This window comes from Mastigoproctus giganteus, chromosome 10 (genome assembly GCF_048544385.1).
Source record: "Mastigoproctus giganteus isolate SK-2022 chromosome 10, ASM4854438v1, whole genome shotgun sequence".
Lineage (NCBI taxonomy): Eukaryota > Metazoa > Arthropoda > Arachnida > Uropygi > Thelyphonidae > Mastigoproctus > Mastigoproctus giganteus.
The window spans coordinates 225505480-225521692 of record NC_143584.1 but is presented as its reverse complement, the minus strand read 5'-3'; the positions used below and the strand labels follow the sequence as shown (position 1 = coordinate 225521692).

At 37.6% G+C, this 16213-nt stretch overlaps 1 protein-coding gene across 1 annotated transcript in view; it reads left to right on the top strand.

Moving 5' to 3' along the window:
* The window catches only part of LOC150079991 (TNF receptor-associated factor 5-like), a 31690-nt gene continuing 15477 nt past the window's right edge, over positions 1–16213 (top strand). Inside the window, exons 1-4 of the mRNA XM_090383307.1 lie at positions 1–155; positions 360–426; positions 4502–4612; positions 11671–11986. Of these exons, the coding sequence (XP_090239433.1) occupies positions 4548–4612; positions 11671–11986 (381 nt within the window). The 5' untranslated portion in view covers positions 1–155; positions 360–426; positions 4502–4547. The remainder of the gene's footprint in view (positions 156–359; positions 427–4501; positions 4613–11670; positions 11987–16213) is intronic.

Sequence of the window (16213 nt, the reverse complement as noted above, 5' to 3'; positions counted from 1 at the left end):
AAAGCAGCCACCGAAAGTCATTGGATTTTTATATCAGATGCTGTTAAATGAATTATCACCGCTTTCTGTGAGCTGAAACAAAGGGCAGATATTTGTATATGATAAACGTGTACTTTGCAACCCAAAGGAACCAGAGTTTTTTACTGTGTGATATGGTAAGAATCTGTTCATGGTGATTATCAAGAAATAGTCATTGCTCAGAGGAGGTAAATCATAAAACTCATTTTCGTTTTTGTGCATGTAAGAACGTCTTAAAAATAAGATACTGACAGCATATCTCCATGTAAATGACTAATTGTGAAGTGATTGGAAGAATTTATGATTTATTAATGATTTTGGCAATTTAATTTTACTTTCAGGTGGCTTCTGAAAATAGCAAAAGTGGATTCGAAGATGTTGAATCTTTTATGAAAAATCTAAGATAAGGTAGTGTATATATTTTATAACGTTTATAATAGAACAAAAATTAAATTAACTTCTTTTTCTCATTGGGATGGATGCTTCTTTCTTTCTTACCATATCATCAATGATTTCTGAAGGATGTAATCGTTTGGATGGTTTCCAAAGAAGAAAATTCTTTTTTCTGTAATTTCAAGTAATGGTAGCAAAAGGAATGTAAAATTGACGTGAATTATAAAAAAAAATTATAATAATTAAGTATACAAGAGAAGCAAATGCAAGTTAACTGTCTCTCTGTTCAAATGAAATCATGTTGGAAACTGTGGCACATTTCTATGAAAAAGTGATAAGAATTATTGTAGCAGTGCATAAAATGTATAGTGTGGTTTTCGCTCACTGTTTTTTTTTTTTTTTTATGAATAGTAATTATGAGAATTGCTTAACTAAAGTGCATTCGACATGTAACAGTTCTCAAGAGTAAATCTGACAGTGGTGATACCCCTAATGATAACACACATGGTGTGTTATCGTTATCATTAGGGGTATGGCCACTGTCACCACTGTGCTACTAAATATCTGATAACCCCAATACTGAAAATAAAATGAAAAAGGCAAATCAACACTCGTCCCCACCAATGCAAACACATGCCTCCTGTTCAAAGAGATTCATTCACTCCACTAAAGCGTGGAGGCTACTCTCGTAATAATTAAAATAAGCAAATAAAACAAATAAAGACAGGGAACCCACAAGCACCATCTCTTAAAAGGAACATCAACGTTTGTAAACTCCAAAACTGTAGCATTAATTTGCGGTATTATTTATGTTGTATATTGTAGTTTTCCTTTTTTATAAGTAGTCTTGAAACCATAGCCACATTAGTCTTTATAGTAAAGTTACTTTTGTTACGCACGTAACATGGTCCATTGGGAATTTCTTTTGTTACCGCACCTTAATTTCTTGATTTGTCTTTTTTTGCTGAATTTCTGTTGGCTGCTAAAAGTGCAACACTAAATACACAAATATACAGCGCACATGACTGGTATGCACAGATGGATGTCATCAGGAACCGCCAAGACAGTAAATATACATTCCTTGCCAAGGATGATAGAAGGACTTTTATTTGGAGGTAGTTAAGTTAGTTTATTTGTAGTTTGTATCGTATGAACATTAGCATTAGCATTAGTAGAGGCATACAATACAAGAAAGAAAGCTTATGCAGCATCAGCCAAAAGAAAAAAAAAACCCTCTCATTTCACCCCTCCATTCGTTCCAAATGCTTGTTTAGCTCAGCCTTCAATTTATTTAGGCTATTAGCTTCCACAACAAAAGATGGAAGCCTGTTCCACCCATCAACTACCTGCTGGATAAAGGCAAATTTCTGCACTGTTATTCTACAACTATCTTTCCTCAATTTGAAACTGTTTCCTCCCAGGTTCTTAGTCTGAGCAAGAGGAAGAATCCCATCAGCATTCAGCTTGCTCAACCCATTCACGGCCTTATACACCCAATCGGATCACCTCTTGCAGGTGCCTACTCTCCAGGCCCTGCAATTTGCAGAACTTAAGCCTTTCTTGGTAAGGGCACCCCTTTGTTCCCCTCACCAATCTTGTTGCCCTTTTTTGTACTAGTTCTACCAACTCTATATCCTTCCTAAAACGAGGCCTCCAGACCTGTACACAGTACTCTAGGTGCGGCCTGATCACTGCCTTGTATAACGGGATAATCACCTCCCTGTCCCTGCTAGCAAAATTCCTATATATATATTTAATAAGACTCCATGACCTGCCCTGGTAGCCCGTCTGCACTCGTCAGCGAACTTATTTGACTGCACAATTACCCCCAGATCTTTTTGACTTTCCACCTCTTTGAGTAAAGTGTAAAGTCTGTTTAGGGTCAAACGGCACCAGGGGTTTCCCCCCATCTCCGCGTAGTTTACATTATGGTGTGATACAGTTCACTGTAAAGGCCAGAGATTTAAAAGTATATGTTAAAAGTGATGTCGTGTACCGTTGTTCTTCTGGCCATTTAGCCGCCAGACCCCTGCTGAGGCCCGACGTTGCCCACACTTCGCCCTGTGGAGGCAGACCAGGTACACCAGTATTACAGTTATTTACTCTGGCAGGCCCTGCCACCTAGTTTCCTGAGATTTCAGTGACTAGGACCTAAAACCCCCCCTGAGTGTAGTACCACACAGTTGGTACGTTTCTCTTCGGCTATTGCTACCCATAAGCAGTACTTTGCATTTGTTAATGTTAAACTTTAGTCGCCACTTCTCAGTCCATTTTCCCAACTTATTATCTAGATCCAGTTGGAGTAGCATACTGTCCTTCTGTCGTTAACAACCCTGTCAACCTTTGTATCATCTACAAACTTGGACATTAAACCTGATATACCTTCATTGCTATCATTGAGAAATATACACAAAACAACAATGGGCCCAACACCGAACCCTGGGGAATTCCACTAATAATATTTGTCCACGAAGAGCAGTGTCCATCGATTACCACTCTCTGTCGTCTCCCACTCAACCATACCTTTATCCATTGTAGCAACTTAACCTTAATGCCATACTTCTCCAATTTGTACAGCAGTCTTCCAAATGCAACAGTATCAAAAGCTTTCCTGAATTCCTGAAATCCAAATATACGATATCAAAATATATCAAAATTATTTTTGGCATCCAGTTCATTTGTGACCACATCATAGTATCCAATCAAATTGATCAGACAAAACCTCCCTTTAACAAACCCATGCTGTGTGTTAACTATTACTGCAGTCTCGTCTAGATGATCCTGCAGTGCTTCTTTAACCAGTTATTCCATTATTTTACCTGGAACACAAGTTAAACTAACAGGTCTGTTGTTACTTACGTCACCTTTTGAACCCCCTTTTTGAATTTGTGATACATTTGCACACCTCCAGTCCATGGGGATATCCTCTGAGTCCAAGGAAGCTCTGATAATTATGGCTAAGGGTTTGCTGCCTCCTTTAATATAACTGCATAGATCCCGTCCACCACAGATTCAATAATGTCTCCTCCACTTTGCTCTCAGTTATTACAAAATCACTTAGCTCCCTGTTAGCGTTTGATAAGCTTTTGGCACTCCCCTCATTGAATGATTCCTCATGTGTGAATGTAGGTGCAAAATACTCATTCAGTTTTTCAGCTATCTGAACATAATTATCAATAGTCAACCCATCTATGTTAAGTGGTCCAATCTGATTCATTCCTTTCCTTCTAGAGTTTAAATAAGTAAAGAACTCTTTGCTGTTTTTCTTTGCATCCTTTGCCAAATATTTATCGTAATCTGCCTTCGCCTGCATAACCTCCTTTGTGACTTGATTACAGACTAGTTTATACCTGTCATAGGCTTCTGTGTCACTTGATACTTTATATGCATCCCATAAAAGATTACAATTCTTTGTTTAAATTTGTCAAAGGAAATTTTTCACCATTTCATGTGACAAACTTCTTGAAATAGTAGACATTTTTTCCCGATCCCTCGAAAATATTTTACTGTCCACAAAGAGATCGCAACTCTCACTTTGTTGTATTTGCAGTATTGTCCAAATATTAAGCCACATTGGATCCAGATTCGACGTTCTTCCTAAACCTCAAAGGGCCCATGAAAAAATTGTTTGAAGATCACGAGGACGGATTTATTCATTTCGCCACGGCCCTTCCATCTGACATCAATCTCAAAGGATATTTGTGGGCGTTTCTGGAGCAACGCCTATGACAAAGATTTCCATCGCTATTCGACCTGTGTAAATTAGTGGTATTACTTGTGAACGCACCAAATTTCTGTAGACAGTTCTAGAATTCTGTGGATTCGATCCCGGTGGCGAACTGTGGTTAAACTGTATCCATCTTGTGAAATACATTTTGACATTGCAATATCATTGTATATCATAAGCAAAAGAAAGGAAGAAGTCTTTTATTGTGATAACCTCTTCCAATCATTTATTTAAAATGCCATTGACTTAACTGAAAATTTAAGGGACGGATTAAATTGTACAAAGAATGTGTATTTGTACCACTTATTAAAACCAGTTCTCTCTTCATTTACATGCGTGTCATTTCCTTTTCTTCCGTTATAGTTGAAGATAGAGGGCTTCTTTTATAACAGATCACTTCTTTTATACAATGGGAACACAGAGCTCCAGAGTGGTTTCGAATCCAGGAAGGGCCACTGCTCAAGCATTAAATAGGTAAGATGTGGAATATATTTTTTCTCTTCAATTTATGAAAATACTTCTCTGATTATGGATGATGGGTAATGTTTTCTTCTTCAACAATAATTAATGGTTATTACAACGCAAATAAAATGATTTCACTATTGAGAACAATAAATTTCTCTACATATAAAATAAATGAAGCAGAGGCGGCTCGTCAATGGGCACTGCGGCACTGCAGCATCCCCAGCTATTCAAATCTAGATATACAGTGAACAGAACTATATGAAATTTTGTGAAGAACAATGCAACGCAATGAATATTTTTATTAACAGGACCCGCATACAGTATGCGCATTTCCAGTAATCATTTCAATAATAAACGAATAAAAACACGAAATCGTTTCCAACTTTGAAGTTTAATTAACCGTAGGCCTCACTGTGCGCCAGGCAGTGGCACATTTTGCATTCCAGTGAACATCTGGTAGTTGGTTGCCATTGGAAAAAACTTGTTGGCAATGCCAATATACATTTTTTTTTTAGGTGTAACGAATGAAAGTCACTGTAAAGCGCGCGGTACAGATTTCATCGTTGACCATGATGGGTGTGTAGCCACAATGTCGGTGTATTTTTGTTATTTGCCCGAATTCCCATTAAATAACTAAATAATATCAGTGTTAAGTCAATACTCAACAGTGTAATTATGTGATTACAGCTTAATTGCGAACTGAGCTTGAACTTGGTAAGCTGAAGTTATATTATGAGGTGATGTGTAAGTAAAACATTATTTCTACGACACACGATTTTATGAAATTTGATTCGATCATGGCCTTCATGCTTCCCCATGGAGTAAATCGCATGGCAGTGAATAAACTTCAGCAACCTAGTGTTTCACAATTATCTCTTCAAGAGAAAAAATGCGATTAAAAAAGAAGGCCACTCCACACCAAAGATTCAAATTTTTCAGCGGGGAATAAGTAATAATAAGAAATATATTCGCAGTTTTAAAACTGAATGGTGCCAAAGGAATTTCCATAGCCTCACGTCTAAATCTGTCACAGAACTTACAATTCATGCCCAGACCCACAACCACAGCCCCCCTCATTGACTCTGCCATATAAACATCAGGTCCTTGAGGTTGTCACAGACATTCTCTCAGATATGCCAGACAAGCTATACTTGCTATCTGGGAGTCTAAAACGCTGATGAAACTGATATTCGGGTGACACTCAAGTCAAGTGGACCCAATTTCGGCGAAGTCCGGACGGTCTGTGACAGCCAAATCCTCTGCTTGCACCTTCACGATGGTGGGACTGTTAGTAATCCTGGGTATAACCTCCATGCACAAATACATGGTGGGTGACCACCCAGGTGTGAACCAAAGTAAGCAGGGGTCGAGGTGTGGCGCCCACACCACATGGAGGAACGCCGCCCCTCTATGTTACCAGGCAGTACTAGGTGGTAGATGACTCTCATCAACCGGTGAAATACCACCACTTTGCTTATTGGAGGCTTGAAATGGTGGAACCCATGTTTAGTCTCTAGAGCTAAGTTCCGGTCAACCTTTCCCTATCTCTTCCATCATGCAGTATGATTGATGACTTTTGAGGTTATGATGAACGTCGTGGCGAGATCCAATATTCCTTACATTTCGAGGGTACAGCTCTAAAACGGTGTTCGCAGGCCGGCCGCTAGTTAGTACACCGGACTGAACCTATTGGTAACTCTCTAGGAAGCTTCCGGATCAGCTAGTGTATAATCTTGCTGCCTCTACTCTGCCAGATAGTGACTGGAGGGAGTCCGAGTAGTGTGTATGCGGGGAGCATTGTCGAGGCCACGTTATGTCAAGGATCTGGGTATATTCTTACCACATGTACGCCATATCCAAAAATTTCATTACTTCATACAGCATGTCCCACCTACTTTTCCTTACTATTGAACACACCATGAATTGTCAAACTAATAGAGCAAGCTTATCTGCGAAAAGATCTAAACCTCCCAAGGACTTCCTAATTCATTTCTCAAATATACGTGGTCTCAATTCTAATCTCAACGATGTCCATTTCCACTTGCAGTCTGCCAAACCCCATGTACTTTTTCTGACAGAATCTCAGTTATCGGTTGATTCATCTACTGCTCATCTCAGATGCCCAAATTATTCGCTGTATGATTCCTTTCGCCACAAAGGTGGTACTTGTGCATATGTCCGTTCTGATATTCCCTGTCAGAGACTTGGCAATTTGGAATCTCCTCTCTTTGATCTTCTCTGGCTTAAAATCTCTCTACCTCATTGTGTCAAATTCATCTGTTGTCTCTACCGTTCTCCCAACTCTACTAATCACTTGGAGCTCTTTGACTTCCTCTCTTTGCAACTTGACTTTCTCCAGTCCAACTTTCCTAACAGCGAAGTAATTTTCCTTGGTGATTTTAATGTTCACAACTCCAGCTGGCTTCCGTTTTCTAGTCACACCGACCCAGCAGGTCGAGATGCTGAGGCTTTTGCAATTACTAATGACCTAGCACAGATTGTTCATTTACCTACAAGAATACCGGACAATCCTAATCATACAGCCAATACGCTTGATCTTTTTCTCACAAACAACCCTTCTAAGTACACGGTCGAAGTGAGAGGTCCTTTAGGCACTTCAGATCACAACTTGGTGATTGTCTCTTCTCCAATGGAACCTTTATCTCATGGCTATTCCCAACCACGTGTTGTTTGGCATTACAAGAATGCAAAATGGGATGACCTGCGAGACTTCTTTTCTTCTTTTCCTTGGTCGGATTACTGTTTCAAAACTTCTGATGTCAACGTTTGCTCAGATCGTGTCAGTGAAATTATTCTTGCAGGAATGGAATCCTTTATCCCACACTCCACTTTAAAATCTCGTCCTTTATCTAAACCTTGGTTTTCCAATAAATGTGCTAATGCTGTCCAAGAGAAGAATGTTGCATATCGTAATTGGCTTGTTTCTAATTCTTCAGTTTCATTTTCTGCCTACACCAAAGCTCGCAGCAGTTGTAAAGCAGTTATTAACCAGTCCAAACTAGAGTTTGAACAGGCTAAGAGTAGAAAACTTGCTTCTTGCCCTAATGGTAGCCGAGCATTCTGGTCTCTTGCCAAAGCTATTGGCCGCAACTTTTGCCCATCTTTACTCCCACCTCTGTCCAAACCAGATGGTTCTGTTGCCACTTCAGCCAAGGATAAAGCTGACCTTCTAGCATCCCATTTTTCTTCCAGCTCATGTATTAATGATCTTGGTAAAACACCTCCCACCATTCCCAACACGCTCCATTCAATGCCTCCTGTGGTCTTCCGTCAAAAGGATATCAGAAGGATTTTGATGAATCTTGATGCTAAGAAAGCTCCAGGTCCTGATGGTATTTCTCCACTTGTTCTCAAAACCTGTGCTCCTGAACTTACTCCTATTCTTTGCCGCCTTTTTTCACTTTCTTATTCCAAAGGCGTTTTTCCTTCTGCATGGAAATTTGCTCATATCCAGCCAGTTCCTAAAAAGGGTGACAAATCCCTCCCATCCAATTATCGTCCCATTGCAATTACTTCTACTCTTTCTAAAGTAATGGAGAAATCAATTAACCGCCAACTCTTAAACTACCTAGAAACCTTCCATCTGATCAACGATCACCAGTATGGATTCCGTCAGTGTCGATCCACTGGAGATATTCTGGCTTATGTTACCCATTTATGGACTAATTCAATGGAAAGGTTCGGTGAAACACAAGTAGTTGCTCTTGACATCTCAAAGGCTTTTGATCGTGTTTGGCATAAAGGTCTTCTAAACAAACTTCCATCTTATGGTTTGCCAAGTGTTTTTAGTAATTGGTTATCCAGTTTTCTCTCTGATCGCTCACTGAGGGTGATGGTAGATGGCTCTCTGTCTTCTAACTTCTCTACTAATGCCGGTGTTCCCCAAGGTTCAGTTCTTTCCCCCACTCTTTTCCTCTTGTATATCAATGACCTTCTTCCATTGACTGGAAGTCCTATCCATAGTTTTGCTGATGATAGCACATTGCATTCAACTTTCCATTTTGAGAAACCTTGTCCTGCTCAATCAGCTTCAACTTCTCGAAAATCTGCTACCAATTCTTTAAATGCCGATCTTCAGGTAATTCTCCAGTGGGGCAAAGACAACTTAGTTGATTTCAACCCTTCTAAAACTCAGTCTTGTCTTATATCTCGCAAAAAGGATTCTTCTACTCCTATGCTTATCTTTAGTGACACTCCGATTTCTAGGCAAAATGATATATCTCTTTTGGGGATTACCATGACTTCTAATCTCTCTTGGCACAAGCACATTACAAATATTGCTTCCTCTGCATCTAAAAAACTTGGTTTTCTCTTTCGCTCTCGGCGTTACTTTTCTTCCAAACAGCTGCTCACTCTGTATAAATCGCAAATTCGCCCTGCCATGGAATATTGTTCCCATATCTGGGGTGGTGCCCCCAAAACCTCTCTCCGGCTTCTTGATTCCATTCAGAAGAGGGCAGTTAGGTTAATTAATGATTCATCTCTAACAGAGTCTCTCCACCCGCTTTCTCATAGACGCACTGTTTCTGCTGCATGCCTCTTCTACAGATACTTCCATGGGCACTGTTCTTCTGAATTGGCTTCTATAATTCCTGCTCTCTCTTTCAAAACAGTCCGAACACGTGCCGCCACCAGCCAACATCCATTTACTGTCCAACTTCAAACCCACAGAACCAACTTTTCATCTTCCTCATTTATTCATTCAACTGCCGTTTTCTGGAACAACCTTCCTTCATACGTATTTCCTGAAAATTACAATCTACAGAAGTTCAAGTCCAATGTCAACAAATATCTTCTTTCGTCTTCTTAACCTCAAACCCAAGCACGGTACTAAGTACTATAGGTCCTAATACCTCTCGTGTTTGGGGTTCACATAAAAAAAAAAAAAAAAAAAAAAAAAACTAAAATCCAGCTACAGAATACTTCAATATGAAGCCCTAGCTATTGAATGGTACCGGCACCACTCAAACCTTAAAATTCTAAATTCCAAACTCCCCTTCAATCTTTCCCCAATCTCGCGATTAAAGTTCCCACATGTCAAAAAAGGCATCACGAGAGTATAATTTATTTCTTAAATACCACGCGCGTTCACTCTCCACACATTTCCAACTGAAGACGTTTTAACCAACGAAAGCCCCGTAACGACTATTGGCTTCACCGTATTCACTTATTTAGTTTTTAATTATTCTTTTGCTTCTTTTATTTCAATGACAACCAAGGATTGGATGTGTACACTTCTGTTTCCTTGCGCGTATTTTAACTCAGTCAACACTTACCTACTTTTAATTTTATTCAATTTAACAATTCAACCTAAATATTACCCACGCTGCCTAAGTAAGCCATCGCAGATTAATTCAAGGTGAGTACCGCTTTATAAGCATTCGCTATCCTTTACTAGTCTATTAACACGGTACTTGAAGATCTCTCTAAAACTTCGCATTGAAGTGGTTTTAATATTACCGCTTTTTCCATACACTGAAATAGAGAGGTACTGCTTGGTTCCATTTCACGTTATAATGGATCCGTTTCTAATGGAACCATTTAACGTTATAACTAATATGATGTCTGGCAACTCTTTACTTTTGAAACAGCTTGTATTCTATGGGGAATATGTTCAAATAAATCTTGAACTGTCTTAAGAGGAATAGTGAACCATTCTTTGTGAAGGAACGTTTTAATGTTCCTTGAGTGGTGAAGATGGAGAAACTCTACTTCTTACTCACCTCCCCAAATAAGCCCTCAGTGGCTCAATAACATCGTGCAGACCAAAGAAGATGGAGATGTTTAGCCTCAGTTTCCTGCTCCTGAAGCCAAGATTGGGCACATCTGGCTACGTGTATTGGAGCATTATCATCTTGAAACATGGCATTGTTTGTGCGAAACAATGTTTGCATTATGGGATGAACCTAGTCACTCAGAATATTAAGGTAATCAGTGGGCGAAATCTGGTAGTTCATGCTGATAATAGGACCTAAATAATACTAAGATATTGCTGCCCAAACAAGCGTTGCTCCTACTCCTCCTTGTTTGATGGTTGCCACAAGACAGTCAGCATGATGCACTTCCTCTGGCACTCGCCAAACGTAAACTCTCATTGATTTTGAAAAGGTTTGAATGATGTTTCGTCAGAAAATATGATATGGTTCCAATCATCAAGGGTTCACTTTTCGTGCTCCTTACACCACTGTTCCTATTTTTAGCATTACCATCGAGTGGCAATAGAAACTCTACCATAAATTTCAGCTTTATGAAGTTTTCGTGTTTTGATAGAACTGATTGCCCAGACTCACATTAAATTCTGCAGTTATTTCTGAGACTGCTATCAGATTTTGTTTTTCCATAATTGCTGAATGCAGCATCAGTTTCGATATAGTTGCTGGATACATTAAATAAATCAGCAGTTTTAGCCACCGATACGCTTGCTAAAAGTTGCACCAACAGTTTGATCTCTCCGGAATTCAGACAGGTCGGTCATTTTCTTCATGTACTTTTGTTTATCATCTCTAAATAAATCATCAGCATTTATCTTTTTCCTTCACATTACTACCTGCAAAAACAACGACAAAAAATCATGACTGCATGTTCATAAATACGTCATACAGCCGTTACAGAAACTACTACCTTCATATCAGTTCATTCCATTATTTTATCTAACCTTTGTATGTTGATGGTTTAATCTGAATACCATATTTGTAAGAATGGCTCCATGCTCGAGAAAAGAAAAGAGTTACTTAGTTGCGAAGAACGTATGAAAGAGAGTTTCATAAGCAGAAATATTCCTCAATAAATTCTATTATCAAAAGGAAGAAATTTTTGGGCAATTGGACGCAAACAGTAAGAACATAACAAACTCGTATAAATCCTGTAATGGAGGTCATTGAAACTCAATATAAATGAATATTTCGTGTTTCACAGCAGTCAGTAAAATGTTTTGGGACACATATACACAAAAAATCTTTTCCTTCTTGGTGACTCCGGTTTTCCCTTATGTGGGAAAAACAGAGTTTTGAAATTTGTTAAATAAAGTAATATTATTGTCATTGTAGTCAAGGCCCATCATTTTCAACCAACGCCCCAAGTTCAACTTCTTCAACCAAGGCCCCAAGTTCAACTTCTTCAACCAAGGCCCCAAGTCTATCCTCTTCAACTAAAGCCCCTGACTTGCGTGCTGTTATGAACTCTCTGGAGATAAATGACGATTCCATATCTGACATCCAACAATGTTCCATTTGCAAAAAGAAACGTATCAAGGTATGGCGGACAGAGTGTCAGCACGTACTATGTATAAAATGCATAGTGCTGAAGGATGGAAATTATGTTTGCCCCTTTTGTCCAATCAACAAGAACAGAGCTCCGAATCAGGTGAGTAGAAAATATATCCCATAAATATATTTTAAAATTATTTTTAATTTAACATTTTTAAATTTAAATATTTATATTTTAAAAATTTTGAAATTTCTACACAATAAATGCATTGCATGTGTTTGCATGATGTGTGTAATAAGATGGATTAATAACGGCTGTTGAAAAAACATAAGACAGTTTGTCTCAACAAACAATTATTCGAAGAGCAGAAGATATTGGAAAGAATTTGTTCCAGCAACTTTTGCAAAACATAAAACAAATGAAATTTTTTAGTGTAGCACTGGATGACAATACTGATGTAAATGACACAGCCCAAATCCTCACATTCAAATACCCAAATCCTCAGGTGTTACCGTATTCATACGTGGAATTGATGATAATTTTGTACCAGTTGAAGATTTAGCTGATCTTCAGAGTATGCACTGAAAAACTACAGATGAAAATCTTTTTGAAAAATTTTTACAATCTATTGAAAAGTTAGGATTAAATATGAAAAACCTGGTAGGAGTCAATACTGATGGTGCAAAAATGATTGGTGATAAAATTGGGCTTTTGGGAAGAATAGCCAAGAAAATAATAGATACTGGAGCTTAAATTCACTGCATTGTGCACCAAGGAGCTTTCTGTGGGAAAGTGCTGGATCTCTAACACGTTATGAATGTGGTTATTTCAACTGTATAAGGTCACATGCCCTTAATCACCATATGTTTCAATAGTTTCTTTCAGAAACTGAAGCTGAATACAAAGGTGAATTTTTACACAGTGCAGTGAGATGGCTTAGTCGTGCAAAGTGTTACATCGTTTTCTTTAAACTGCGTCATGAAACTGATATTTTTATGACCGGAGAAGGGAAACCAAGAAAACAACTATCAAACATGGAGTAGCTGCTTGATCTTGCAATTCATACAGACATTCTAGTCATTTGAAAGCTCTTAATTTAAAACTACAAGGGAAAAGAAAATTGGTCTCTGATTTGTATGGTGACATCAAATAATTTCAGAATAAGTTTTTATTATTTAAATCCCAAATTGAGCAAGACAATTCAGTTCACTTTGAACGTTGTACCAAGCTAAAAGAGAAATACATACAGTATTTAAAAAGAATCGTTGCCTCTCGTTATTCAATTACTTTTTGACGAGTTTGAAAGTCGATTTGTTGATATAAGATCCCCTGAAAAAGACAAACTTATTTGAGAATCCATTTACTTCTATGGCTGAAAACTACAATTGCAGCTTGCAACTTGAAATCATTGATCTTCAAGCCAACATGGCTCAAAAATAAGTATATGGACTGCGAAAATAAACTACTTAAATTCTACAAGGCTCTCCCATCTGAAGATTTTGGATTAATAAAAGAAACTGCCATGAAAATGGATAATTTTTTCTGATCAGTGTATGTTTGCGAGCAAATTTTTTCAAGCATGAAATCAAATAAATATTTAAAAAGAAACAGAATAAGAGATAAGCATCTTCATTCCGTATTGAGATTTGGAGTCACAAATTTTCAACCAAATTTTGAACAGTTATCTAAAAATATCCTGCCTCAATAATTTCATTAAATGTTAAGTTTTGTTTAGTTAAATGTTATTGTGTATTGTACTTAATAAAATTTTCGAATATTTTCAATTTCAGGTGTATCATTATACTTATTTATTTACCTTAATATTTATAAAAAAGCGACCTTTACTGGTTGTAAATTTTCCAAAGTGGCCATTTAAAAGCAAAAGTAAAGTGTTTCTTTTAAAAAACAAAAGCAAGTCATATTTTTATAAATTTAATAAAATCTTAAAAAATAAATCACTGACATAGATTTTGTGTTCTCTACTTTGCGTTCCTTAGACGCTGGAGATTTCCTGCGGGTCTGTGGCACGAACTTCTTCTCGAGCGAAATTTCTGCTTCTCCTTCTCTCCCTGAACGTTTTTACATTTGAGAAGGGGAAAATATACAGGCTGGCCTCGATTAACGCGATTAATTCTTCCCGCGAGCGCATCGCGCAAAACGGAAACGCGTTAATCGAATATAATAATCAATAGGAAAAATTATAATTGGTCTTTGACATTCTGGAATGTCCATAAAGAATTTTAAAAATACCTTTTAAATAACTAACTGTATACAATGTAAAAGATAATGAAAATAATTATGGAATTAAATGTTTATTGCATAAAACAGCGGTTCCCAAACTGTGCACCGCGGAATATTTTAAATTTTCGAGGGAAACACAGCGATACTCGACATCTGTAGGACACCGCGCGAACTACTAGCTCGAGGTAGTTCACAGTTTCAGCATTTCTTATTAAGTTGTTTGGACCTAACTACTAAACGGAACTGTTAGGTATTTCTTCTTTTTATTCTTTTGGTCTGGATGCGCCTTGAAAAAATTATTGAGACACTAAGGGCGCCGTGAACCGAGAAAGTTTGGTAACCTCTGACATAAAATACACAACGAAAAGAAATGACTGTTGCGGAAATATTTGAACATTGTTGACTTTCTCTTTTCATCAATCAATTTCCGATAGCCGACAACAATCTTCTCTGGGCCCTGGCGAAATAAATACCGCAGAGAACCTCAAACCTTTTGTTTGAGGTTCTCTGCGATACGAAAGATTTCATCTAATTATTTTACCGTTATCTCTTTCGCGGTAACATTTTCATCTGGCTCATTTAAAAATTTGAATTTTTATGCAAAGTGTGACTTTATTAGCAGGAGACAAACAAGTAACACGTCTTCTTCCGATGGTTGATGGAACACACCGAGGCGGGCAGCAGGCAAACGTTTGTTTATTGACTATACGACTCGCGGTAAGCTTAACGCGATTCAAATCTTTTTCAACTATCGCATAAAAAAAAAAAAAAAAAAAAAAAATCACGTTAACTGGAAATTTGCATCGTGTAAAGTGAAAAGTGGTATAATTTTTCAAATAGCGTTAACTGAAAATCGCGTTAATCGAACTCGCGTTATGCGAAGCCTGGTTGTATATCTAAAATTTACTACAGGGAAATAATCGCTATGATCTTTCTGCATTACGGTCCAATTATAGCAAGGGTCCAAGGGGGCGTTATTCCTCCATTCATGATCGAATGATGTTCTCTTAGATTGTCACGAAGTCGGGCCCTGGGTTACAATTGGTCAGCCGACTGCTTCACTTACTAGTCTCGTGATACCGGTGATGTATGAAGTCATGGTTTCATTACAAAAAGAAAGCTGTTTGGCTTCCTCTTCATGAGTCATGGACGGTGGAAACCACAGGAAATATGTTGAAAATGCGTTCCGATTGTAGACTTTCTTTCACATTCTACATCTAACGATGGTAACGTTGTTACCATTTTGGCGTCCAGCCAGCAACTTCGCTCATGAGTTTATCCGTTAGAGCTAATTATTATTCAGCACTACAAATAACTACCCAATAGGAACCATGAGTTTTATCGAAAGACTGCTTATTATATTGCCTGCAACTTCTAGAGTAAACTTCAGTTAGCTGATGCTTGATATTCTTGCCATTTAAGTTAAATTAATAGCAAATACAGTTTTAATAGAAACGCTAACTTTATTTATACTGTTATTCATCAATAAATTTAATATTATTATTTACCAATAATAGAAATAAGGAAAATATTTTAAAAAAGTATTATGTTTAGCTACAATTCTCAATTTAATATGGCTCTGTTTAGCCTCCATATTTTCATTTATTGTTTGAAGTGGTTTATTACGTAATAAATTACATAATAAATTTTTTATTAAAATTATTGAATGGTTTATATTATGTAATAAATTAGCTAACTTATGTGATGGTGCCTGTAAAAAAATTATACTTAAGTTCTTAAGAGAACTTAAGAAGTGTTCATTCCATCCAGATTAGTTTAGTTTCGAGCTTCTCTCTTTAGGTTCTATAAAATTCCAGCAGATAAGTAATTATTCATTGCATGAAAGAATGATGAAACAAAAGGCATCCCTATTTATAACAAATACAGTAATTTAATGAAATATTCAGTTATATGGGTTACATAACTCTGGTAGGGCGCTTCGGAAGCGCTGTGATTAACCGTAGTGAATTTTGTTAATGGAATAAGAAGTTTTATCACCAACAGTGTTTGTGAATCGTAGTTACCGAACCCTGAAAACTGTGGGTCCTTTCACACATTTCTTTCTTTTTCTTCGATTATTTATCATTGAGCCTAAAAAGTTTTCAATTATCTGTCTCTTTATGAGACAAGACCGAAACCCGG